This window comes from Podarcis liolepis (assembly GCF_965112155.1).
Source record: "Podarcis liolepis genome assembly, chromosome: 13".
Lineage (NCBI taxonomy): Eukaryota > Metazoa > Chordata > Lepidosauria > Squamata > Lacertidae > Podarcis > Podarcis liolepis.
Genome location: NC_139573.1, coordinates 19,588,235 through 19,613,426, shown reverse-complemented (window position 1 = coordinate 19,613,426; position 25,192 = coordinate 19,588,235). Strand labels below are relative to the sequence as shown.

Sequence of the window (25,192 nt, the reverse complement as noted above, 5' to 3'; positions counted from 1 at the left end):
AAGCACTAGAATGAATGATTGGAAGGTGATGGTGGTGTACTGCTGTGGTTATAAAGCTTTAGTAGTGGACTAGAGCAGGGCTTTCCAAACTTGGGTCTCCAGCTGTTTTTGGACTACAGTTACCATCATCCCTGACCACTGGTCCTGCTAGCTAGGGATGATGGGAGTTGTAGTCCAAACACAGCTGAAGACCTAAGTTTGGAAAGCCCTGGTCTCGAGGCTTGCAGCCAAAGGTTTGTCTAGTCATTTCCAATCAACATGTGAACATTAGCCTTGTGAGTTGCTTAGGGTAGCCATCTTTCAAAGCGTAAAAACCAGCACACCCAAAAAGTTGTTGAGCCAAAACACCACAATTTTCGATTGACAATGTGCAGCCTTTCAGAAATTTCCCCTGGGTGTTAATTCTGCCTTTGAAATCCCAGGAAAATCTGAACGGATGGCAGCCCTACAATTACTCCTCTTCCCTGTCCACACACACTCCCCTCCATGTTTCCTGGCCTTTTCTTCTCTGGCAGCATATACACACTGCAAGCACACCTCGTTTTATTGTGTTTCACAGATATTGCTTCTCACAAGGACGTGGGTGCAGGTGCCAGCAGGCAGTGGCGTAGCGTGGGGGGTGCAGGGGGGCCCGGCCGCACCGGGCGCAACATCTGGGGGTTAGGGTTAGGGGGCGCAAATCCACGGGTTAGGGGGCGCAAATTACATGCCTTGCCCCGGGTGCTGACAACCCACGCTACGCCACTGCCAGCAGGGGAAGGAAGTCCGCCACCAATGCTCTTCTCTCCAAGGGAGTGGAGCTGGCTAGGGCTGGGGCTGGGGCTGGGGCTGGGGCTGGGGCTGGTTTTCCCCCCTCCCTCCCCAGCAGCCAAGGGGGCCTGGCTTAATAGACCACAGTATAATGCAAACATAACTTTTACATGCACTGGGAAACCCCCCAAAATATGATGTGACTTGATTTATTGCGATATTCGCTTTATTGAAACCATCTGGAACCAAACCAAGGCATGCCAATATACATTTAAAGTAGATTAAAAGCACATGACTTCCCCCCAAGAATCCTGGGACATGTAGTTTACCCCAACAGAGTCACAATTCCCAGCACCCTTAACAAACTACAGTTCCCATGATTCTTTGGGGGAAGTCGTGTTTGCTTTAAGTCTATGGTGTGTACGTGAATTAGAGTCCAACAAAATCTGAAGGGCCACAGGTTCCCCACCACTGAGCTAGACCCTTCTGACATCCTAGGAGGAAAGCGAAAACCATTATGCCTCCCTCAGCCCTATGTGGCAGCCAGATTTCTTAGTGTGTTACAATATAAATTCTTTATCCATTTTTTTACGGGGTTAAGCCCTTACCTGGAGGCAAGCCCCATTGAACACAACAGGACTTATTTATGAGTAAACATGCTCATAATTCACCATTCCCAATCTATGGAATCATTTTTGGTGTACAGTGGTACCTCAGGTTAAGTATTTAATTCGTTCCAGAGGTCTGCTCTTAACCTGAAACTGTTCTTAACCTGAAGCACCACTTTAACTAATGGGGCCTCCTGCTGCTGTGCCGCCACTGCACTATTTCTGTTCTTATCCTGAAGCAAAACCCTTAACCTAAAGCACTATTTCTGGGTTAGCGGAGTTTGTAACCTGAAGCATATGTAACCTGAGGTACCACTGATTCTGCAATATTCATTTTGAGGACTGTGGTGGTCTGTTTTGCATCCTGCATTTTGCTTTGTTAAAAATCCCAACAATATTCTAAAGAAATGGGGGGTTTTTTTGTACATAGGTGGCCTCCTCATGCCAAGCCAAGGCCTTTAGTCCATCTAAGCTCGGTTTGGCCTACAGCAGAATTCTACCACAGCTGCGCTGGCTGGAGCTGAAGGCCAAAACATCTGAAGGGTGGCAGGTTGGGGAAGGCTGGTCCACGTCAATTGGCAGTCCAGCATATCAGGCAAGGGTCTTTCCCCCATGAGACGCTGGGGATTGAACCCAGGACCTTAACTCGGGACCAGAACTCAGTGGCAGAACATCTACTTTGCATGCAAAAGATCTCAGATTCAATCCACAGCATCTCCACCTAGGGCTTGGGACATGGTCAGAAGGACCAAGAAATTGGGATACGGCAACTTCCACTGTTCCTAAGATCCATATGCTCTACCACTGAGCTACAGCCTTTCCCCACAGACATTTTGAGAATCGCTATTCCTAAACTGGCGATCAGGAATGCTGGATTGTTCTGGGGAAGGTGGCAGGAAGGCCCAGAGCAAGGAAGGCAGGAAAGCCACATGACCCTTTAAAAGAAAACTTGGTGAGATCATGACCATGAAGTGGATTGATTGGGCAAGTGCCCTGGGAGGGTCCACCTCTGACACCTGCCCTGGGTTCCTCTTGAAAAAACAAAGTCTGGCATGTCAGGAAATTCCAGGAAATTAACAGGGCAGCTCTCAGACCCAGGTGCCCAGTGGTGATGGCAGCCCTGCTGCAGCCACTTCCTGAAGGAGGAGGCCCAGAAATGTAGGACAGGTCCTTCCAGAAGGCACTTTACTGAGGGCCCCTCAGACATGGTAGACACCAGGGTGTCTGGCTTCTTCACATTAGCTCTGAGATAGCTCAGTTGGTACAGCATGAGACTCTTAATCTCAGGGTTGTTGGTTTGAGTTTCACCTTGGGCAAAACATTCCTGCATTGCAGGGGGTTGGACTAGATAACCTGTGCGGTCCCTTCCACCTCTATGATTCTATGGCTCTTGGAAGAAGCAAGGCTGCACTGGTTGGAATGAAAACCCATGAACTGTGAGCTAGAGAATTATGCTGGAATGGCAAGAACTATAAATCTTGCTTGCGTCATGTCAGAAGGCCTAATGGGCTAGCTAGGGTATGGGTGGTGGAGATTTCATAACCCAGATTTTTTTTGGAGGAGAGTAAGGAGAATATGTAGGGATGTGGGTGGCGCTGGGGTCTAAACCACTGAGCCTCTTGGGCTTGCCGATCAGAAGGTAGGCGGTTCGAATCCCTGCAACGGGGTGAGCTCCCGTTGCTCGGTCCCAGCTCCTGCCTACCTAGCAGTTTGAAAGCACACCAAAAAGTGCAAGTAGATAAATAGGTACCGCTCTGGTGGGAAGGTAAATGGCGTTTCCGTGCACTGCTCTGGTTTCGGTGTTCCGTTGCGCCAGAAGCAGCTTAGTCATGCTGGCCACATGACCCGGAAAAACTGTCTGCAGACGAACGCCGGCTCCCTCGGCCTGAAAGCGAGATGAGCGCCACGACCCCAGAGTCGTCTGTCAGGGGTCCTTTATGTTTACCTTTAAAGAGAATATGTAGGTAGAAGTAAGCATTTCTGGTAGAAGAGTTTTTAAATTATTTCCAGGAAATCTGGAGCTCCTTAGAAACTTACTGTGAGTTTTTTATTGAGACCAATAATGGTGGACCAGCTGCCTGAAGGATATATTGTGGGCATATTCTAGGGCACCAGGAATAGTGTTATTCAGGGTCATTGTGGGAGCATTCTTGGGCACCCTCTCAGTCCTTGTAATAGGTAATCCCAGCAGACCTGGATGACACCCTACACAAACAGAATACTGCCCCAGAATCTTCTGCAGTGTTCTGGGATTTGAGGGCAGTCATGAAGGGGTTCCTCATCAGAGTACGAAAGCTAGGAGAGGGTCGTTAGAAGGCCTCTCAGGGTTGTCATGTAGAGTGGAAGTTTAAAATTCGGCAGGTGCCTGCTGAATTCTTTTCTATTTCATTGGCACTATCCAGTCACCTGATTTGGTTCTTAAATTTGTTTTAGGTGTTTTGTTCTGTCATTTTTAAAAGCTTCCAACTGTCTTTAAATGCCTTTGATATGTTTTTATTTTGTTTTTAACTGTAATTTTTTAAATCACAGAAATATTTGTTGCCCTGAGTCATCCTTTGGGAGAATGGACGGGATATGGATTTATTTTTATGTTTAAAAAAATCTACTGGGTCAGAGCAAAAGCAAAGAACTACTTTTGTCCTATGGGCTGGATTAAAAAGGTGTCCAACCCTCCATGGGTTCACTTTTGATAGGCAGGCAAGTAGAACTAATCCTCATCCCCCAAAGCACCAGGGCTTGCATCTTGCACCTTGTGCCCTGCTGGTTGCTCCTTGGCAGCTGCTGCTTTGCCTATCCTGCACCTGATGCTATATGGTAAAAGATAGGTGGCCATATAACATCATATGAGTGACAGATGGGCGTGGCTGGCCAAAAACGGCTTCGGCAGGCCAGATTGGCAGGCCTAGTTTAGCCCGCAGCCTGGAGGTTCCTCACTCCTGAGTTAGAAGGTGAAGGGTCTTGTAGCCAAGACCCCTTGGATTCTTTGGGAGGTTTTAGTGAGTTAGGGTGGTGCTTAGAGCCAGCTGCCATGTTCTCTTGGTGAAAAGAAAGATATTGTGGTTAAAGAGGAAGAATATGGGAGCCAGTAACTATTGGGGCCTCTGAGAACCCATCGGTTTGACTAGGAAAAGCTCAAATTTAATGTGAGTATAGCTTTTGGGCGGGGTGTGTGATTTGTGTGAATATCTGGTTTCTCTTGCTGATTGTTATCAATTCCTCCTCCAGGTCCTTGCGCTGCATTTGGCCAGTGGCTCCCCCTGTCACCTAGGATGAGTAACTGCAGCAGCCGCGCCCTGACCCTGCTGTCTAGTGTTTTCGGAGCGTGTGGACTGCTCCTGGTGGGCATCGCCGTCAGTACTGACTACTGGCTGTTCATGGAGGAAGGGATTGTGTTTCCGCAGAACCAGACCACCGAGATAGTCATGGCACTGCACGCTGGGCTCTGGAGGGTCTGTTTCTTTGCCGGTAAGAGCCTTGAAAAGTCAAGTTTCCCCTCTCACACCTGGAGACTCCAGTTACAGATGATGATGTCACTAGGCCAAATCTAAACTGCTTCGTTAGGCTTGCATGGCTTCCTCTGCTTCCATAATTTGTGTTTTCATCTAATTGAGGAAAGTGATCATGAGAGGGGAGTGAGTTGTAAGGCCATGTATTGGGGCTTTAAAAACAACACATATCTGGGTTTTGCTCTGTTTGCCTGCAAGTCTACATGTACTTGCAGCTGAACTCTTGCAAAGCTTAGGTTGCTGGACACAATCTGACTGCTGGTTGTTAAAAGAAGAGCAAAACTCTTCCGAGGAGCTGTGGTGTGAGACAGCAGCTCAGCTTTCAAAAAGGTTCCTTGAACAGCCATCATTCAGAAACCTCGTTCCTGAAACAAATGTTTGAGATCAAACTGCCCACGGAATCTTAATCTACCACTCAAGTTACAGTGGCATCAATACTGGCAGCGTGTACCTCAAAATGTGGAAGAATTCTGTAGGTTCAGAACTGCCTTCAGAGTGAGGGTTTAGCCTACTTCCTTTAGTTAAAGGAACTAAAACCACAAGACCTGAATCCTGTACAGTGGTACCTCAGGTTAAGAACTCAATTTGTTCCGGAGGTCCGTTCTTAACCTGAAACTGTTCTTAACCTGAAGAACCACTTTAGCTAATGGGGCCTCCTGCTTCCACTGTGCCACCACTGCGCGATTTCTGTTCTCTTCCTGAAGCAAAGTTCTTAACCCGAGGTACTATTTCTGGGTTAGCGGCATCTGTAACCTGAAGCGTACATAACCCGAGGTACCACTGTACTTTGGTTGGTTACTTCGAATTATAATGTGTGTTTCATCGCTCACCCACACAGCTGCAATATACATTCTTGGCCGCCTTTTTCTATAATCCCCCCATCCTACCTGTTCACCTCTGAAACTTCCTTCTGTGGTCACTTTCCCAATGCAAGAGCATACATGTATCTGCTGCCTGTAGGCCCTGTGTGAACTTCTCTAGCTCTCATTTCCCCATTCCTCAAATCCCTAATGCAAATGTCCTGCCTCTTCTTCAACCAGTGCTTCTTCATGAAGCGTGTGGTTAAACTATGGAACTCGCTCCCACAAATGAAATAAATAATAATAATAATAAGACCACCTTGCTGCTGCTGCTGCTTGCTCTATCTAGTATGTACAGCTCCACCATTGGGCAGAGTGAGGCAGCTGACTAAAGCTTCAGGTGCCTTGCAGGTAGCCACGATGGCAAGTTGTGTGTGCCACATGGCCAGCCTCACTTTCCCTAAGCTAGTCAGCTGCCCTCTTGTGTGGTAGAAGATAACTTTCTCAACTTGAAGCAAGAGTCAACAGCTCAGGAGGTTTCTGTAATGGGAATTGGGGTTGTTCGTGCGTAAAGGATGCTGAAGCTCTAGGCAACGTTGCCTGGCTAAACCTTTCCCTGGCTGGACAGCCCTTTCTCCATGGCTGTGTCAGTCGCTGGCAGAATCCGTCAGTGGGCGTTTCCTGAACTTCTTCCAACATAAAAATTCCTTGACGCCCAGTCTCCGCCTAGCCTCCCTGCGCGGAAGCTTTCTGCGCAGAGTAGGCGTAGCCAGCGGAGGTCCTGGACTCCCTGCTGGTCTCTGTGGAAGAGTCTTGGAGCCCTCTCTCCGAAGTCCTTCCCTGATCCCCTTCCTCCCCGGTGTCACACTGATTACCTTCCCCAAAGGGAGTGTTCTCTCTCCCTCTACTGGTCCCTTCTCCTGCATGGTCCGGGAGCCTTACCTCCACTCTTGGCTCCGATGGCCGTTCCCTAACAGTTTCTATGGATGGAATACTGGGGAGGGGAGCAGATCACCTCAGGCAGCAAAATGTCCTGGGGCGGCCTTGCTTCCTAGCCCCTGCTTTGCTACCCACTCAAATAAAACCTGCAGTGTTGGCAGCACTGGCATGCATCAAGTCAGCAGAGCAGCATACGCCCTCATGCTCTGCCCGCTGAAATATGCGGCCTGAGTTGAGTTGTGTGCTGTCAGTGGCTCGTTGCCACAGTGGCTATGTTACCTACCAGAGGCAGCATGCTTCTCAAGACCAGTTGCTGGAGGAATCACAAACTCTTGTGCTCAGGTCCTGTTTGTGGGCTTTCCTCAGGCATCTGGTAAGAACAGCATGTTGGACTCGATGGGCCCTGTGCTCTGGCGCTCACTTGGCGCAAGGCTGTCTGTGGCCCATCGGAAGAAGCTGAATGGGTGAGAGGTGCAGGTAACCAGACCCTCCTCAAACCAGACTGGCAACAAGGAAACACCACGGCTGCTGGGGCTTCAGCTCCAGGGAATGGCCATAGGGGATTGTCACTGCCTCCTGCTCCTCACAACATCTACCATCCGAGGCACCTGCCTCACTCTGCCTAATAGTAGGGCTGGCCCTGCTGGTCCTCTCACTTGGCCAGACCTACCTCAGAGACATATAGTCCTTTCCACCCCTTGGACCTGTATGAGGTTCCCACCTGATCTAACCTTTGGCCTCTTCCCAGAAGCTTTTGGCACCATGAATGTGATGTGTTTTTTTCTTCTTCTGCAGGTCAGAAAAAGGGCAGCTGTGTTGCTTCCGAGTACTTCCTAGAGCCCAGGCCTGACCCTGACCCTGAAGGCCCCCTCGTAACGGAGAACACAGAAAACATACTTAGTAAGTCGATACGCTTCTGTTTGTTGGGCATTGAGAAAAATAAAGCTAAGAGGGGCTCTCTGAAGGTCGAACTCAGTCACATCTACACATTTAAAGCATATTTATACCACTGCAACACTCAGGGCTTCCCCCAAAGAACCCCGAGAACTGTAGTTTCTACTACAGAGCTATAATTCCCAGCACCCTTAGCAAACTATAGTTCCCAGGATTCCTTCGGGGAAGCCATGTGCTTTAAATGTATGGTGTGGCTATGACCCTAGACATGATGTTAACCCCACTTGTAGCAATAGGATGAATGGCTTACTTCAACTAAATAACAGGCATGAAGGCCCTGCTCCAGACCAGGGTCCCAGCTGGTGGGGAAATGGTTAAATCCCCAGGGCCGGCCCACCTATGAACCAAGGTGGGGTGACTGCCTTGGGGAGAAGGGAGAGTGAATGCCTACCCCTCGCCTTTGGCCTTTGTTTCTTCCCATCCCACCCACCACATCTGTGACTCCCCATGCACATTTCACAGATTAAAGTAGCGGTTCTCAACCTGTGGGTCCTCATATGTTGTTGGACTACAACTCCCATCATCCCTGGCCACTGGTCATGCTGGCTAGGCATGATGGGAGTTGTAGTCCAACAGCATCTGGGGACCCACAGGTTGAGAGACACGGGATTAAAATGAGAAATGTTTGTTTGGCCACCTCCACCCACACCCCCCCTCCACAATGGCGCAGAGTTGTAGGCACCCTTCACCTGACTTTATCATGTATACAGGGGTTGCCAGCATGGTGCCTGAGGGTGCTCACGGAGACCTCCCCTGGTGGCCCCCGATTCCCCTCCCCTTGCTGAGATTAGATGGGCAAGAAGCATTCGGTTATAACCAACAGGATAGGTTGTGGCATGTTCTTCGTTGCTCTGTGTGTGTTGCCCACAAGAGTTTCTCGGACTTGCACATTGGTGCTCCCTGCTGTTCAGCTTGCCCTTGGCTGATTTAAAAGCCAAGAGGGTGGTTGTCCTTTTGAACAGAACAAGCACACGTAATGGCCGGGCCCAATGTGTCAGCAGCAGTTCGGAATACCCCTCGGCAGCCACAGTTTGCGCTCATGTTCAGGCATTTGCCTACATGCACTGCAGAGAGGCTATGCGCCCACCCACCTGCTCAGAGATTTAACTTCTAGCGACATGGAGCAGGATTTGAGCCCTTGAAGAATGACAGGGCCAGCCACTCATGCCAGCGAAAGGTTAACAAGCCGTTCAACTCCAACTCTCCAAAGCGTATGGATTTATATCCCACTGCTATCTAAGAAAAGATTAGGGCTCCTTGAGGAGCTCAGTCCCTGGGAATTCCAATACAAACTGAACTGACCCACACTTGCCGGACTAAGGTGAGGATCAGACTGTTGCTATCCGCTGGATTGCACCCTCATCCAAACGTTACGGTGGTACAGCTCTTGCCTAAAAAATGTATGCATTTTAAAGTGCATGGTTTTGACAAGAGAATACATCTATGACTGCCTATTTTGACAGAAAATACATTTAGAAATGTGTATTTGGGGGGCAAAGTCCATTTAGGAATGCTATTTTGACGCAACGAAGCTGCTAGCAATGCTTCCTGTTCTTGCAGGGGAGCCCACTCACAGGCCGTGAGTGCAACAGTAGTTTTCCCTGCCTGCAATTCGTGGCAACTGGTATTCAGAGGCAAACTGCCCCAGACAATGGAGGCAGAATGTAGCCATAATGGGTAGGAGTCGTTGTCAGTAGTCAATTTTTGTCTAATCCTCTTTTAAAGCCAGCCCCACTGATGGCCGTCACTGCATCTTGTGCAAGTGAATCTATTATTATTATTATTATTATTATTATTATTATTATTATTATTATTACCTGAACTCCAGTCTAAGGTGCAGGCTGGATGTATCTGTAGCTATTGGAGCGCCCCCTGGTGGCCAAGTTCCATTACAATGACTAGTTTTTGAAATGCTGTATGAAATGCACGTAACACAAGCTCTTCTCACACCCCAGTTCTACTCTTTCTTGACTTGCAGGTAAGACTTGCCAGTTTCAGCAGAACTGCCTTCCAAAGGGAGCATTAGCTGCCCACTCCTATGGGAGCTTGCGGAAGGACTACTATGGCGCTTCCCCACAAAAGCTGGCTGGCACTGCCGCAGCTTTCTCCCCTCAAACACCCAACACACTGTGGACGCTCACCGTATTTTTCGCTCTATAAGACGCACCAGACAATAAGACGCACCTAGTTTTTGGAGGAGGAAAACAAGAAAAAAAATATTCTGAATCTCAGAAGCCAGAACAACAAGAGGGATCAATGTGCAGTGAAAGCAGTGATCCCTCTTGCTGTTCTGGCATCTGGGATAGCTGTGCAGCCTGCATTCGCTCCATAAGATGCACACACATTTCCCCTTACTTTTTAGGAGGGGGAAAAGTGAGTCTTATAGAGCAAAAAATACGGTAACTTGGTTTTAAGAGTGAGGACCGAAGGGCACATTTGCAGCGGAAATCCACTTATCTGTTATTTAAAAACAACAATTAATTAATTAGATTTTTGACCTACTCTTTACCATAAGATCCCAGGCCTAGTGACAACAATGAAATATCCCCGTAGTTCCCAAACTACCTGCCCTCACAGACCACTTGAAAATTGCAGTCTTGGCAGCCCACCTCATGGTTTTTCTACCTGCTGTGGCAATTCTAACGTGCTAGAAGCTATACGATTCTTTAATTGTATTTCTATTGCGTCTTTTATTTCTTACATTGCATTGTATTATAATCTGAAGTCTGTGATTTGAATTCTGTATGAACCTGAATAAAGCTGGTGGTCTATGGACCACAGTTTGGGAAATATCCACTTATTCAACAAGTAGTGCAGTTTGGATTTTGGTTACCTGCAGCTTGGACAACCAAGCCAGAGACAGCCAAAATTGCTCAAGTTTGGTGTAGTTCACCATTCATGCAACAAAACACATATATTTGCTAACTGCTTGGGACTGTCTGTGTGGCACCTGGCATTTCAGGTGGGCTTGACACAATGCTTCTCCTCCTAGGTCAACCTTTGCCAGTCTAGTGCCCTCCACATGTTTTGGACTACAACTCCCATAAGCCCTAGTCACCACAGCTTGGGGGCTGATGGGAGTTGTAGTCCAAAACATCTGAAGAGCACAATGTTGATGAAGGTCTTTGAGGCATAAGTGGCATGGGGGGGGGCTAGAGGGAGCAGCCCTCTCCCTGGTCAAGTAACCCTCCATCCCACTGCCACTGCAGGGCCCTTATGGCTACTTAAAGGAAAGGCACTTTCCACAGACAGAATAGCGCCTTTTCTTTATTTCCAGCAGACAGAGAGAGCGAGAGAGCAGTTCCCTGTGGGCTCACGTCTGTCCAATGGTGACAGAACTGGGGTAGGGAAGATTTCTAGCTCCCTCAAAATCAATAGGAGCTAATCCGACCAGGTGAATAAACCAGGCAGGGCTCCTGAGTGTTTAACAGTTGTGTAAAAGAGGAAATTTCCACAGGTGATCTTGGCACACCAGTTCCACCTGCTGAAATTCCCTTTTCTGTACAACTGTCACATTCACAGTACTAGGGATAGAGGAACCTGCCAACTTGGTTTCTCTCCATGTCTTGTTTCACCAGTCTTAAGTTCTGTTCTCCAAATTACTGCTTCAGTTTGCAATGTATGCTTTCAAAGTCTCCATGAAAATTTGTCTGCATTTTAGTGCAAATTTCTTCCAATAGACACATTCCTGTATGCAATTTTGTGTGATATACACATTATTTAAAGTAGTTTTCCCCAATATAATGCATGTTATATGGTAATATAGGCATTTTAATGCACATTTCCCCCCCCCCAATATACACATTTTTGTACACATTCTTTGGAGGGAGAACCGCACCACAAAATTCGGGAGATGTGTGAATTTTGAAGGATTCTCGGTTCATATATTTTTCTGGAAAGTGCAAATTGGGGAGGTTCACATTGAAATCCTAAGCAAACCTTCTATTTTGGCCACCCTGTACTGGGAACTTCAGAGAAAAGATGGGAGCATTAGCAGAAAATATTGCATTGTTTTGCTTTTAAAAATTTCTTACATGTGGCACAGAGCTCTCTCTCTCTCTCTCTCAGACACACACACACACACACACCAAATTTGCCCCTTGTGTACCTGCCCCCATTTTCATTTGGGGGAGGGTGGGTGTCACTACTGCTTTAAGCTGAGGAGAGGAGTGGAAGCTACCACCACAGCTCTGCCCTGAAAATATTTAGTTGGCCTTGACAACTGCTCTGTGTGCCTTGCCCATGAAGAGCCAACATAGACAATAAAGCTAGCAAACTGACTGCTAAGGCTAACAAGCAGGGCCTTTGCGGTGGGAGCTGGAGGGCCTTTGCGGTGGGAGCTGGAGGGCCTTTGCGGTGGGAGCTGGAGAGGCCAGGTTACCTGAAAAGAAAACCCTACTTCTAACAACAGCTTGGTTTCAAGGTTGCCAACTTTTCAGCCAGTCCCAGTGCTCTGAACAAGTGAACTGACGTGCAGCAGGCATTAGCAGAGGAGCTACCATTGATCTCCATGCCATGAAAAGCCCCACCTGCTGTTCTCTTGCAAAATCAATCTACTTTCAAAAGGCACAAGAGCACAGCTTGCTTTTCTGGTCAGTTGACAACAATTCTATTCTGATTATGACATAATTTCTCAAGTTTCCCTCCCGGAGTACTAAATTTATTTCATGCAGTTACTAAACACTTAATCTTGAAAACAGAACTGAGATAATTGTGTGTGTGTGTGTGTGTTTGATTCAGAGAGAGAGAGAGAGAGAGAGAGAGAGAGAGAATATCATTGCCCCCTGCTGGACAAAAGAAGGAATAGTTAGGTTTTTATAATCTCAACTGGAAAAATATTTTGAATTTCCAGAGCAGCAGCAAGAAGATTTCTGCAGCTCGTCATTAAGGGTGATGTCACACAAGCAATATCCCATTTTCAGGCTGCAGCCAAATTCACCACCTCCGTACCCCAGTCTTCCCTTCTATGCTTTAACACCTGGCAATCTAAACTGCATGGGATGACATAATCATCGTGCGCTAAGTTTTATTGCCGTTGCCAAGTGAAAGCTAATGAGGTGGAACGGGGACGGCATCAGGCTTTATATTTATTTGAACAATTTATTTCCCAAGGTGGCATGCAAGAAACATTAAGCTATGTTTTAAAGAAACCACAGCAAACAACAGCAACTTATAGAAAGCGTTCAGGATCCTTCCCAGTTTGTGGTAAAATGGTGGCAAGCAGAGAGTTCCGCTGGAGGAGGTCCATGGAGGCTGGTCTATAAGGGTGAACAGGCACTGCCCCACCTCAGTTTGCCCTCAGCCAGGCCCTATCCTACCTACCTGCCTTTTTACAGACAACCAGTCCAGAGGGCAGCTCTGTCTGTCATTCGCTCTGGCGCCACCTACTGTTGGACTCCCTGCCTCCCACCCTACCAGTAGCAATGGGTTCCAGCCACCACTGGAAGCTCTGAGATGGTCTGAGTTCCTCTCTTTTCTTCCCACTGGGCAGTTGATGACTGATGACCCAGTGAATACGCAGCTGGAGCAAACTCTGGAGTGATCTTCACCTTACCCCTTCTCTCTCTCCTGGAATCATATAGCATGTTTCCTCCTCCTAGATCAGGAATAGGCAATATGGTGCCCTCCAGATGCTGCGGGCTCTTAATTTTGATCAGCTCTGGCCAGTATAGCTCATAACCGGGGATTATGGGAATTGTAGTCCAAAACATCTGGAGAACACAACGTTGGCTACCCTAGCCCTTAGGAGGGCTATTTTTTAGTTGCATCTGCCTTAATGCTAACTGGGTGAACACACTTATTAGTTAAAGGTTGGATGGAGATTGCAGAATGCTTTATACTACATCAGCTGCATAGGGGAATCATACTTTTCAATGTTCTCCTGCTTTTTATTATTATTTAAAAACCTCTCTGTGAGTAGAAAAAAAGCAGAGAGGATAATTCTGGAATTTTTCTAGCATATGTATATGTCAGGGACTGGGCAGATGAAGAGGAATGGTGGAGACAGCCTGCCCAGGAGCCTTCCAGGGAGGAGGAAGGGGCCGATAGTATAGACCTAGAAGAGTGGTTCGACACAGGTCACAACCCAGAAGAAGAAGTTGGGAAATAATGGAAGATGAGGAGCAAGAACCAGGTAGCACAGAACAGGCAGAGCCTGAGCAGTGGCTGACAGACATGCTGTCGCTGGACAGTACCCCAGAACCCATTCTGACCCCCCAGACCAGGCGTTCATTGAGAATGGCAGAGAAGAGGGCTCAGAGGTGGGTGGCACTTGACAACTGCCGTAGAAGGGAGGAGGAGTCTGATGAAAAGGGAAGTACAGAGAAGGGGAGGTGGAGCTTCACTCGAGGCAACGCCGGATAATGAACGGTGTGGATGGAATTTTGTCCTGGTAATTCTAATAATAAAAAAGAACTGAAAAGTTCGCTTTCTCTCTCTCTCTCTGCTTTACTGGGCAAGCAGCCAGTAGCCACCAGCAGCACCCTGACAGTATATAGTTTTCTACTTGCAGGGAGTATTTACATGGAGAACTATCTCCTCCCCACAGTCCACTCTACCACCTTTGGCATTCAACACCCTACCACGATCCATTCTTTTGGAGGTGTGGAGGGGACCTAGAAAAAGGTGGAAGAATCATAGAATTGTAGACTTGGAAGGGGCCATGACAGTCATCTAGTCCAACCTCCCAGCAAATGCCAGAATCTTTCACCCAACATGGGACTCAAACCCACCACGCTGGTATTTAGAGTTTCCTGCTCTACAACTGAGCTCTGAGGAAGGGTGTTGCATTTTCAATTCTCCCCTAGCAGAAGAAATCTTCCAACAAGCGCAAACCAACTCAGCGGGGAGCAGGCTAGGCCAGAACCTCCCTAATTATAGTTGTGGTTGTTTCTTTAACTTACAGGGAGGGCTTTACAAATGAAGAAACCGAGGGAGTATTCAAAAATCTGATGCATTCAGCTGAAGTCTGAAATGCTACTGCACATTTACCACCTCAGAATTCAACCTCCTCAGATCTGCAGCATGTGCAGACTAGGCCTCAGTTCCAGCCAAGAGAGGTGTCTTATTGTTTGGTAGTGAACCTTGTAGTTCCAGAAATGGCTAGTAGTAAGCTGCTGTTACACGGAGTGGAGGGCAATCAACTCTGCACATATTCAGTGGCACTCTTAATTTTTTTAATAACTTGACATTGTCCAAAAAGGCTGGAGCCCTTAGCTAGAGTTCTGAGCCATCAAATGGGGTTCATGCCCTTTTAACAGAAGCAGGAATCACCTTATCAGGAATCACACTTGACATGCAGTTTAAAGAGACTTTTAGAAAGGCAACTTTTGGGTAATTAAATCTCATGTTCTGGAAAACTCAATTTTTTTGTGTGAAAAAGTATATTTCATGTTGTATACCAAAGTCAAATTTATGGGTTTGGGAAGAGGGCCTGACAAATAGAATAGACTAAGGTCGACCTAAGATCATACTCAGAAATGAAAAGAACACTTTGGATCGGTTCCAGAATGTATTGGTGCAAGCATTTATCCAATGGACTGTGTTGTTTTGTCATGTAGGCCATCTGCATGCAAATAAGAATTCACCTGTATGTGGAAATGTTCCATGTGCTTGGGAAACAACTGAGATACAAGGGATTTAGTTTTATCACCCATGCACATTTGTACATCAAAAAGGTGTGTGTGTGTGTAAAGATAAGGACTCTTGAATGTAAGGGCAAAGAGATGTTTTGATACGTGGTGGACATGCATCTAGTGTAGCACTTGTCAGCTTACATTATTATGGTGCATGTATTACGGTTTACATACTTTTGTACGTTTCAATTCAGGCATCTTCAACCTTTGCAGATCCGGGGCCCACTTTACTGAATGTCATAGCAGATGTTTACCTCTGCCCCTGCCTCAGTTCTTTTAATTCTGGGAAGCCACATCTATGGTCCTATAGGAAGAGATGGCAGGTGGCATAGCAGTATGAATTTTTTTGCTCTACCTACTGATCTGAAATAAAATGTCCCTTTAAAGTCAATTTTGGATGTGCACATACCATACATTTAAAGCACAATGCCCCCCCCAATAATAATCCTAGGAATGGTAGTTTACCCCTCACAGAACTCCAATTTCCAGCACCCTTAACAAACTACAGTTGCCATGCTTTAGTTGTACCATGTGTCTGTAGCATTTGTACATATTCAGAGGAACTTTGCACTGTTGCCTCAGGCAGCAAAATGTCTTGAGCCAGCTCTGCCTCAAACATTTCAGTCACACGTTATCTGCTCCCCTCCTTCTACCCCCCCTTCCATTTAATCAAAGCTCAATCCTGAAATTACTTTGGAAATTTTACTACATTTGTTTGCCACATTCAGATGTGAGTTATTTTATGCGTGGAGTATTCATCTGCGATGTCTATATGACCAAATTCTAGAAACAGGGCTATGTTAGGAATCTCAATTTAAATAAATGGAGTTTGCAGAGAACCAGGCATGATTTTGCATCCAACTCACTGAAACTTGATGTGTGTACTGTGGGGTCATTTCTAAAAGAAAGAGTGCTAGTTTAAGCCCATCTAAAGCCCCAGCTTTAGATGGGCTGCCTGTGGTTACTCAGGAAGTAGGGGGAATATATCTGTACATGCTCAGGGGGCTCTCCAAGGAATACAACTGCTTCACATGTCAGAAATCTGAGCATTCAAACCTGGTTCTAGGACTGCGCTTTGGTGAAGAGGATCGACTCAAATTTAACTTAGAAAATCTGACTCTTCTCTTTCTCTCTTTCTCTTGGCAGAGACCATCCGCACAGCCACGCCTTTCCCTATGGTCAGCCTCTTTCTCGTCTTCACAGCATTTGTCATTAGCAACATCGGACATATCCGCCCCCAGAGGACCATCCTGGCTTTCGTTTCAGGAATCTTCTTCATCCTCTCTGGTGAGGTGTGGGGGAACGTTAATCAGAGGGCAATTTATTCCAGGAATCTGTGTGTTAACCATGACATTTGGGATAGCTAAATAAATCCTGTGTGGTAGTCTTCAGAGTGCAGCAGGGTCATGGCAACAGGGGGACTATAACCCTTGAAGTGGGCCGGTGGCTTCTGTTAAGAATTGACAAGCCACAGAGTAGCCTTTCACAACCTTGTTCCATGGGGGTTTTCAACACGGGTGATGGTCCAAGCACAGAGGAGGTCCATAGTCCTAGGCCGATAGGATCAGCACCTTGGAGAAGGGTCAAGGTGTGGATTTCAGTACCATGGTCAGCGATCATGCAGCTGAGCCAGACTGTATACATTACTGAAGCACCTAATAAATAGTTCTTCATAGCCTGGCTTAGCTATTTATTGACTAGCGGCTACACCACATTAATGCTTCATTTGGCCAGTGAGGCCAAAGTTTTTATCCTGCAGCCATTGGCTGCTTCTTCTAGGCCCTGGGCTTTCAAGCTCTGGGGATCTCTTCACAGGGATCTTCCAATCCTCTGAAATCTGTGGTCCAGCCTTTGGTGTCTGGTGGCAGAGGTGACTCCTCAGGGTTCAGGAGAGGAGAGGTAGGCTGTAGTGACTGTAGCTCCACATGAGACTGCCATCATCTGAGGACTGTGTCTCTGAAGATTCGTAAGGTAAAGGGACCCCTGACCATTAGGTCCAGTCGTGGCCAACTCTGGGGTTGTGCGCTCATCTCGCTTTACTGGCCGAGGGAGCCGGCGTACAGCTTCCGGGTCATGAGGCCAGCATGACTAAGCCGCTTCTGGCGAACCAGAGCAGCACACGGAAACGCCGTTTACCTTCCCGCCGGAGCGGTACCTATTTATCTACTTGCACTTTTACATGCTTTCGAACTGCTAGGTTGGCAGGAGCAGGGGCCGAGCAACGGGAGCTTACCCCGTCGCAGGGACTCGAACCGCTGACCTTCTGATCGGCAAGTCCTAGGCTCTGTGGTTTAACCCACAGCGCCACCTGCGTAGTCTAGGGCTATTTTGGACCACAACTCCCATCACTTACCAGCTGACATGGTCTGATATAGAGTTTAGAATGAGCACTTGCCTTTTGCCAAGGCAAACCATTGGTCCACCTAGCTCAGGGCCAGGGAGTCTGTGGTCCTCCAGATATTGTTGGATACCCAGCATTGCCAATTAATAGAGATGACGGGAGATGTAGCCCAACAACACCTGGAGGGTCACAGTTTCCCCACCCCTGACCTCACTGGCAGCGGTTACCTAGGATTTCGGACAAGCATCATTCCCAGCTTCACCTGGAGATGCTGGGGATTGAATTTGGCACTTTCTGCTTGAAAAACAGGTGCTCTGCCCCTGAGCTATCACTCTTCCCTCCAAGACAGCTTCAGCAACGCTCTCTTCAAACAACCTGAAGAAGCACCGACTAGAAAGGAGCTGGAAAAGGTGGGGATATGCCTTCCCTGTTATACCCTTTCTCTGCTCCCCCATCAACACTTACATTTCAGAAGCCAGGGGCAAGGTCCTACCATTATTTTTTCTACACCCCAAATCCAAAGTCCAGCAGTCTCATGCCCCCCCCACTCCAAGAGTCATATTCATAATTTTCTTATTATTCCAAGACTCCTTGACATTCTTTCCATCCATCTTGGTAAAAGCAGAACTGAAAAATTACAGGATTATTACTATTAATCACCTTCTAAACCACCATCTCAAGGCAACTTACGTATAAAATAAAAAAGTTTTTTAAGAAAACCATAAACGGCAAATGCATTTAAAACAAGGCTAAACCCCTAACTTGCAGACACTTGCTATAAAGACTCATTTATCCAGCTAGATATTTAGAAACTGGATGCTGGTTTGTACAAATGTGGAGTTTCTCTGTGTCCAGCTTTTCTCCTCTAATGCTTTTGTCTGAGAATTGCTAAAGCACCCACTGTATTTTTGCAAGAGAGGAGGACAGGAAAAAAAAAACCAGAATTGCCTCTGGCTTCACCTCCCATTAGCTTCCCTGCCCACCAGCTCCAGCAGTAAGCAGCCATCACTTCAGAAGGCAGGTGAGCTGGCGTTACTGCTAAGGCCCGGGGGGGACGGGGACACACGACTCCCTGGCCAGCATGGGAAAAGGAGAGGAAGCGGAGGAATGGCAGCAAAGCAGGGAGCAAAGAGCTGCACCCTGCCGCATCCACCCTCCGCTTCTGTCACGCTCCAACTCAAGCATGACAGAAGTACCAGAACACAACCGAAGCACAAAACGGCCTTTAGATTTACGACAAAAGCCCAGTTTTGTCCACTTGCTGCCACTGCATTCCCCAGTGTGGGAGGAGGGGGAAGAAGAGGGAAGCGGGCAGGGCAACCATAGGCCCACATCCATACTGGGGTCTGGGGGGAGGACCAGAGGAGGAGGAACAAATGGTGCTGCCTGCCTGTGCATATTTATTAAAACATTAATACAATAAGTAGCAACAAATACAGGTAGCAATAAAGCAGCGGGGCATAGTAGGTAGCCAGCATGATGTAGAGGTTAGAGTGCTGGACCTGGGAGACCAGGGTTCAAATCCCCCCTCAGCCATGAAGCTCACTGGCTGACCTTGAGCTGGTCTCTGCCTCTCAGCTTAATCTACCTCTTAGGGTTGTTGTGAGGATAAAGTGGTGAGAGGAAGAACCAGGCAAGCCACCTTGAACTCCATGGAAGTAAAGGTGGGGTGTAAATGTAATAATGAAACACAGGGCTGGTACATCCCATTTCGTAGGGACGCAGGTGGCACTGTGGGTTAAACCACAGAGCCTAAGACTTGCTGATCAGAAGGTCGGCGGTTCGAATCCCCATGACGGGGTGAGCTCCCGTTGCTCGGTCCCTGCTCCTGCCAACCTAGCAGTTCAAAAGCACGTCAAAGTGCAAGTAGATAAATAGGTACCGCTCCGGCGGGAAGGTAAACGGCGTTTCCGTGCGCTGCTCTGGTTTGCCAGAAGTGGCTTAGTCATGCTGGCCACATGACCCAGAAGCTGTACGCCGGCTCCCTCAGCCTATAAAGCGAGATGGGCGCCACAACCCCAGAGTCGGCCACGAATGGACCTAATGGTCAGGGGTCCCTTTACCTTTACATCCCATTTCACCACTTGAGATGAAATGGGAAGCGCTGCTTTCCCCTGCCCCTGCCACCTCCACCACCTACCTTCTCCTGCCCTACCCCCAGCTGCATCTGAAGCCACACGGCACTGATTTTGGGCAAGAGCACACTGATTTCGGGTGAGATTTCACTCCAAATCACATGAGATATTGTGTGCTCCTCAAGTCCCCCCCCCCATTTCAGGCAAGATCTTGCTCCAAATGGACATGATCTTGCCCAAAATTGGCACCGATGGCAGTAGCGCTTCTCCATCACTGGTGGAGGCAGTGGGGCAGGTGGGGCACCCATGGGCTTGTTACCTGTGGGGTTTCTGCCTCCTGAAGCAGTGGCTTTACCCCACATAATGGCTGGGCCAGTTCTGATAAAATATATAATAAAATAGTAAAACCCCCCCGAAAAAAACATTCCAAAGCCTTGCAGAGCCTAATCAGTTCCACTTAGAGAATAAGTGTGTTTAATTTGGAGGGGTGAAGGACAGAGGGGCTATGGGGGCCAAGGCAATGGGGCCAGGCAAGTGAGACTGAACAACAATGTTATAGTTCTAATTGCATGGCAAGGGAAGAACGGATCATGGAAGGCAATTATGTCCAGGTTGGTCTTCTTCAGTTCAGATGATATTACGAGTTGGTGAAGAGCAATGGCTGCAAGGCAACCCGAGAAGTAAATCTGCGAGCAGCCGAAAAGGGCAGCACTGGGCCCTTAATGGGAAACAGAAGAAGAGCGGCACATAGGCCTGTCTGCGATGCTGCAGCACAAGCACAGTACGGCGCCGTGCTGCACTACTGAGCCAGCTGCATTTTAGCACTCTTTCTCTTTGTCACATGCTACTATGACCAAGAAATGCAATGCAGGGTGAAGCTATGCAGCTGAAGGGGTGCAATTATGTAGATAGGAGCAGGCTTGATTTACAGTAGCTCTCGCTGCCTTCTATATGATATACGGCAATTAATAGACAGAAATGTGGGCATGCTGTTCACCACCACCACCCAACACATATAGTCTGAAAGGAACCCATAAAGGGGTGATGTGTGTGCATTTGGGTGTGTGTGTGTGTGTGTGTGTGTACGCACTGTGGCTGGTTGCAATGGCATCTCTGCTCTGAGCTAAATGTGGAGAGTGAGGTAGGTTTGTGGTACAACATACGAACCGAGGGAGGTACCTTATACTGAGTTTGATCATTGGTCCATGTAGCTCAATACTGTCTACACCAGGGGTCAGCAACCTTTTTCAGCCGTGGGCCGGTCCACCGTCCCCCAGACCATGTGGTGGGCCGGACTATATTTTGGGCAAAAAAATGAACAAATTCCTATGCCCCACAAATAACCCAGAGATGCATTTTAAATAAAAGCACACCTTCTACTCATGTAAAAACACGCTGATTCCCGGACCGTCCATGGGCCGGATTGAGAAGGCGATTGGGCTGCATCTGGCCCCCAGGCCTTAGGTTGCCTACCCCTGGTCTATACTGACTGACTGAAGCTCTCTCCCTGGGTCTCAAACTGAAAACGCTTAGCCCTACCTAGATATGTCAGGGATTAGAACTGGGACCTTCTGCACTTGTGAAGCAGGGGCTCTGCTACTGGAGCTGTGGCTCCTCCCCACAAGTGAGGCCTTTATGAACAGCTGAAGATAACAGCCTCTTCCTTCCCACCCCTCTCCCTCTGTGCTCTTTCTGCAGGGCTCTCTCTGGTGGTGGGCTTGGTTCTGTACATCTCCAGCATCAATGACGAAGTGATGAACCGCCCCAGCGGCTCAGAGCAGTACTTCCAATACCGCTACGGATGGTCCTTTGCCTTTGCTGCTTCTTCCTTCTTGCTCAAAGAGGTACACTTCCCAGCATTTATTTATCGATTACATTTCCATCCAAGGAGCTCAAGGTGGTGGACATGGTTCTCCCCACTCCCATGAGTCCTCACAACAACCCTGTGGTGTAGGTTAGGCTGAGGATTTGTGTGTGGCTGGACCAAGGTCACCCAGTGAGATTCATGGCTAAGCGGGGATTCGAACCCTGGTCTCCCACGTCGAAGGCTGGCACTCTAACTGTTACACAACACTAGCTCCCACACTGCACTTGCACATGTGCATGCGCAAACACACACACACACACAATTCTCCTGACTCCCAATCTTGAATCGCAGATTTAAATTTTGGCCAAGGGGTAAAGCAAGTTTTCCTTTGCTGGCCTTACGGGGCTTTTAAAGCCAGAAGGCAGAAAGGGCGGCCACTGTACCATTGACAATCCATGTCCTCATTAGGAGTCTAACAAGTGGGACCATCACATCTCCTTCCTCCTAAGGAGATTGCTCCTGTTTAGGGTTCCTGCCTGTCAAACCACCTAAGCAGGACAGCCCAGAGTCTGCCACTCCCTCAAGTTTAAAGTTATTTTTATACTGGATCAGATTGTTACTATTAAGGTTTGCTGTATTATTATTATTATTATTATTATTATTATTATTATTATTATTATTATTATTTGTTCTGTTTCTTCCACTACCCCTCAACTGCCACCAATATACTTTTATTTTATTTTAACTTCTGCAAACCCTGGAGTTTGCGTGGCGAGTCCCCTCCCCCCTTGTGAAATGAAGACACAGACACGTTATTTAAGGTTAATGGGCGTAAAAAGGCCACAACTTTATTGATTACAGGAATTGAGAGGTACTGGCCTTAGGCATTGGCTCCTGTTGACTACCAGGCATGGAGACCGGGAAGGGTTAACCGGAGCAGCTGGAACGGGGAAGAGAGGGAAGTCTCTGGGCATGCCAGCCTTAAGTGCACTAGGCCACGCCCCCGAGGATTCCCCTGCTCTCGCGGGGGCTGTGAGCCAGCCCCTGCGTGTGTGGCGAGGGGGTGGGCCCACAACCCCACCTCCTCCCCAGCTCGGAAGTGGCTTTCCCCAAGCATGATGACACCCCTCCCATTTTGGCTGGAGGTTGGTTTCAGGGGACAATTGCAGTTTTGACTTTTGCTGCAACTTGATTAGGGATTATTAACAGGGAATCAGAGTACCGCATTACTCCTATAAAATATTCCCTCCCAGCTAGGGATGGGCAAACGTATCAGTTTTGGTTTATCTTTCTCAATTTCTCGATGGTTTCAGTTTTCCAGATCAATATGCAATTACTTTTTAAATTTTTATTTTTAAAAGTCCTCACAAAACTGCCAGCATTTTAGCACACATTTCTCAAATATACACACTTGAGCAAGTAGTTTCCCTTAATATAAAGCATCTTTGTGTGTTTATTTCAGAAATATATGCACATTTATGCACACTTTCCTTCAAACGTACACATTTTTGTATATAGCTGAAGTCTGCACCACAAAATTCAGAGAGGTGTTAATTTTTGAAGGCTACCTATCCACATGTTGTTTGGGGAAGTGCAGGTTAGGTAGTTTCCCATCAAAATATGAACTGAACCAAAATTCTCCCCTATATTCAGCACAGTCTCTCAACCTGCAGTAAGGATACAGCAGTGAGCTACACCAGTGTTCCCCAACCTTGGGTCTCCAGCTGTTTTTGGACTACAACTCCCATCATCCCTCGCTAGCAAGACCAGTGGTCAAGGATGATGGGAATTGTAGTCCGAAAACAGCTGGAGACCCAAGGTTGGGGAACACTGAGCTACACTACAAGAGCCACACGGTTGATTACTAGTCTCTCAAGCCAACCTGAAACACTCGACTAAAAACTAAGGATAACATTGCAGCTGTGTTGCAAGCTACTGCCCCATGTTTGGTCAAACCCCAGGCTGCAGTAAGGTTCTACCTCTGGACAACATCTCTCGACAGCACTGTAGGACTGTTGCAAACCACTTAGAGGTTAAAATGTTCCCTGGCCTCCAGCTTTCTGTGTGAATGTTACTTCAGGGCTGCATTACAGCCAAAGCCTTTCCTAAACAGATATTATATTAGCTCCCAAAACATGGAAGGGTTTTAGAGGGTAAAAAAATCCCTGAATCTGAGATTGGCACATCTCCCCGACAGGACAGACTCTCTTTTAACAGGATAGACTCGCTTTTAGTCATACCCAGAGGAGGCCCACTGGCATGGCTAACTTAAGTTCTACTTAAAATTAATGGACCTATCTGGATACAACCCAAGTCTCCTTGTCTATGACAAGAATTAAAGAAGGGGCTTCGCAAGATTTTTTTAAAAAAACCTCAAGTCTACTGGTCTACTGGTTTTCCAGTTGGCAATGTGAACCACATTTGCTTTGGGATTTATATTAGCAAAAAAAAAAAAAAAAAAAAAATCTTTAAATGTTTCACACTGAATAAGAATTGCATTAAAAAGAAGAGGAGCTCTTTCGTCTCTTTGCTGCTACCTTTTGGAGTTTTGCTGTGTGGGTGGGTGGACACAATGATGTCCAATTCCAGTTGCATTAACATTTTGGATGTTATCCACTTGTACCTATGGGCAGCTCTTACTTTCACTTTTCTCTGAGGACATTTAAAAATAAACTCAGTATGAACCAGGAAATTACCTGTCCGGACAAAAATGATGTCCTTTTTATCTCTTTGTGCCTCTTTCTCCATCATCTTTTGGTGTGTTTCTCTCCAGCAAGGAGGGAATCAGAGCAGAGGGTGGTTCTTGCCTTCTTTCGCACCTGCCCGAGCAGCAGAGTTTTGAAGCTTCCCTAGTTGTTTCAGCCACATTATCCTCTTCCCTTGCTCCTTTCAGCCAGCCAGACGCACACGCACACACCCAAAAAACACACACACCTTCAGTTTTCCCTGCCAACTAATTCAGTATTCTGAAGCTACTGGGGGGGGGGTTCCCCTTAAGTTCTGTTTGTTTGTTTTCTGTACTTCTACAAATACTGGGCTTTCAAGCATGCTAATACTTCCTTGTAGGGAAGAAAGCGAATGTCTAGATGTTTGGTCCTGGCCTTGAATTGCCCCAATTCAGCCAATTTCAGGCACGGTTGGTTGTCCTCAAAAACCGTGATGGGCAAACAACTCACTCCACAGAGCTCCTGGACCAAAGAAGCACAGAACTCCAACTCTCTGCACATTCCTATTGTGCATGGATGATTCTGTTTTGTCCTCATAAAGACTGGCACTCACCCCCCCCAAAAAAAAACATTGCTAAGAGAAGAAATGTTGGTGCATAAGCTAGCCCTGACTCTCACAGTAATTCAGCAGCAGCATAAGACATTGGGCCAAACTGGACATGACTATGGCTGGGGGAGATATTTGATTCAGTTTGCATTTAAATGTGACTCCACCTAAATTGCGCTTTCAGAAACAGCAACGGCACCGAAACACAGCCAACCAAAATTCGCGCAATTCTGAATTTTGCAGTGCACTTCTCCAGCCCAATAATTTGTACAGGAATGCATTTACTAGGGTAAAGTGTCCATAAAAATGCATATTTTGGTGCAAATAACACAAAAAAGCATTATATTAGAAAAATTGCTTTGCCAAAACATGTAAATTAGGAGAAAGCCACACTAAAATGTGGATCAATTTTCATGAGGACTTTCTTTCTTTCTTTCTTTCTTTCTTTCTTTCTTTCTTTCTTTCTTAAATGCAAATTGATGAGGAAAAGTGAAGAGAAAATAGA

The 25,192-nt window shown here is 47.1% G+C and overlaps 1 protein-coding gene across 1 annotated transcript in view; it reads left to right on the top strand.

The window, feature by feature from the left end:
- The window catches only part of CACNG7 (calcium voltage-gated channel auxiliary subunit gamma 7), a 47,242-nt gene that overhangs the window by 11,147 nt on the left and 10,903 nt on the right, over positions 1-25,192 (top strand). Inside the window, exons 3-6 of the mRNA XM_083471765.1 lie at positions 4,584-4,823; positions 7,399-7,503; positions 16,338-16,478; positions 21,306-21,451. Of these exons, the coding sequence (XP_083327891.1) occupies positions 4,628-4,823; positions 7,399-7,503; positions 16,338-16,478; positions 21,306-21,451 (588 nt within the window). The 5' untranslated portion in view covers positions 4,584-4,627. The remainder of the gene's footprint in view (positions 1-4,583; positions 4,824-7,398; positions 7,504-16,337; positions 16,479-21,305; positions 21,452-25,192) is intronic.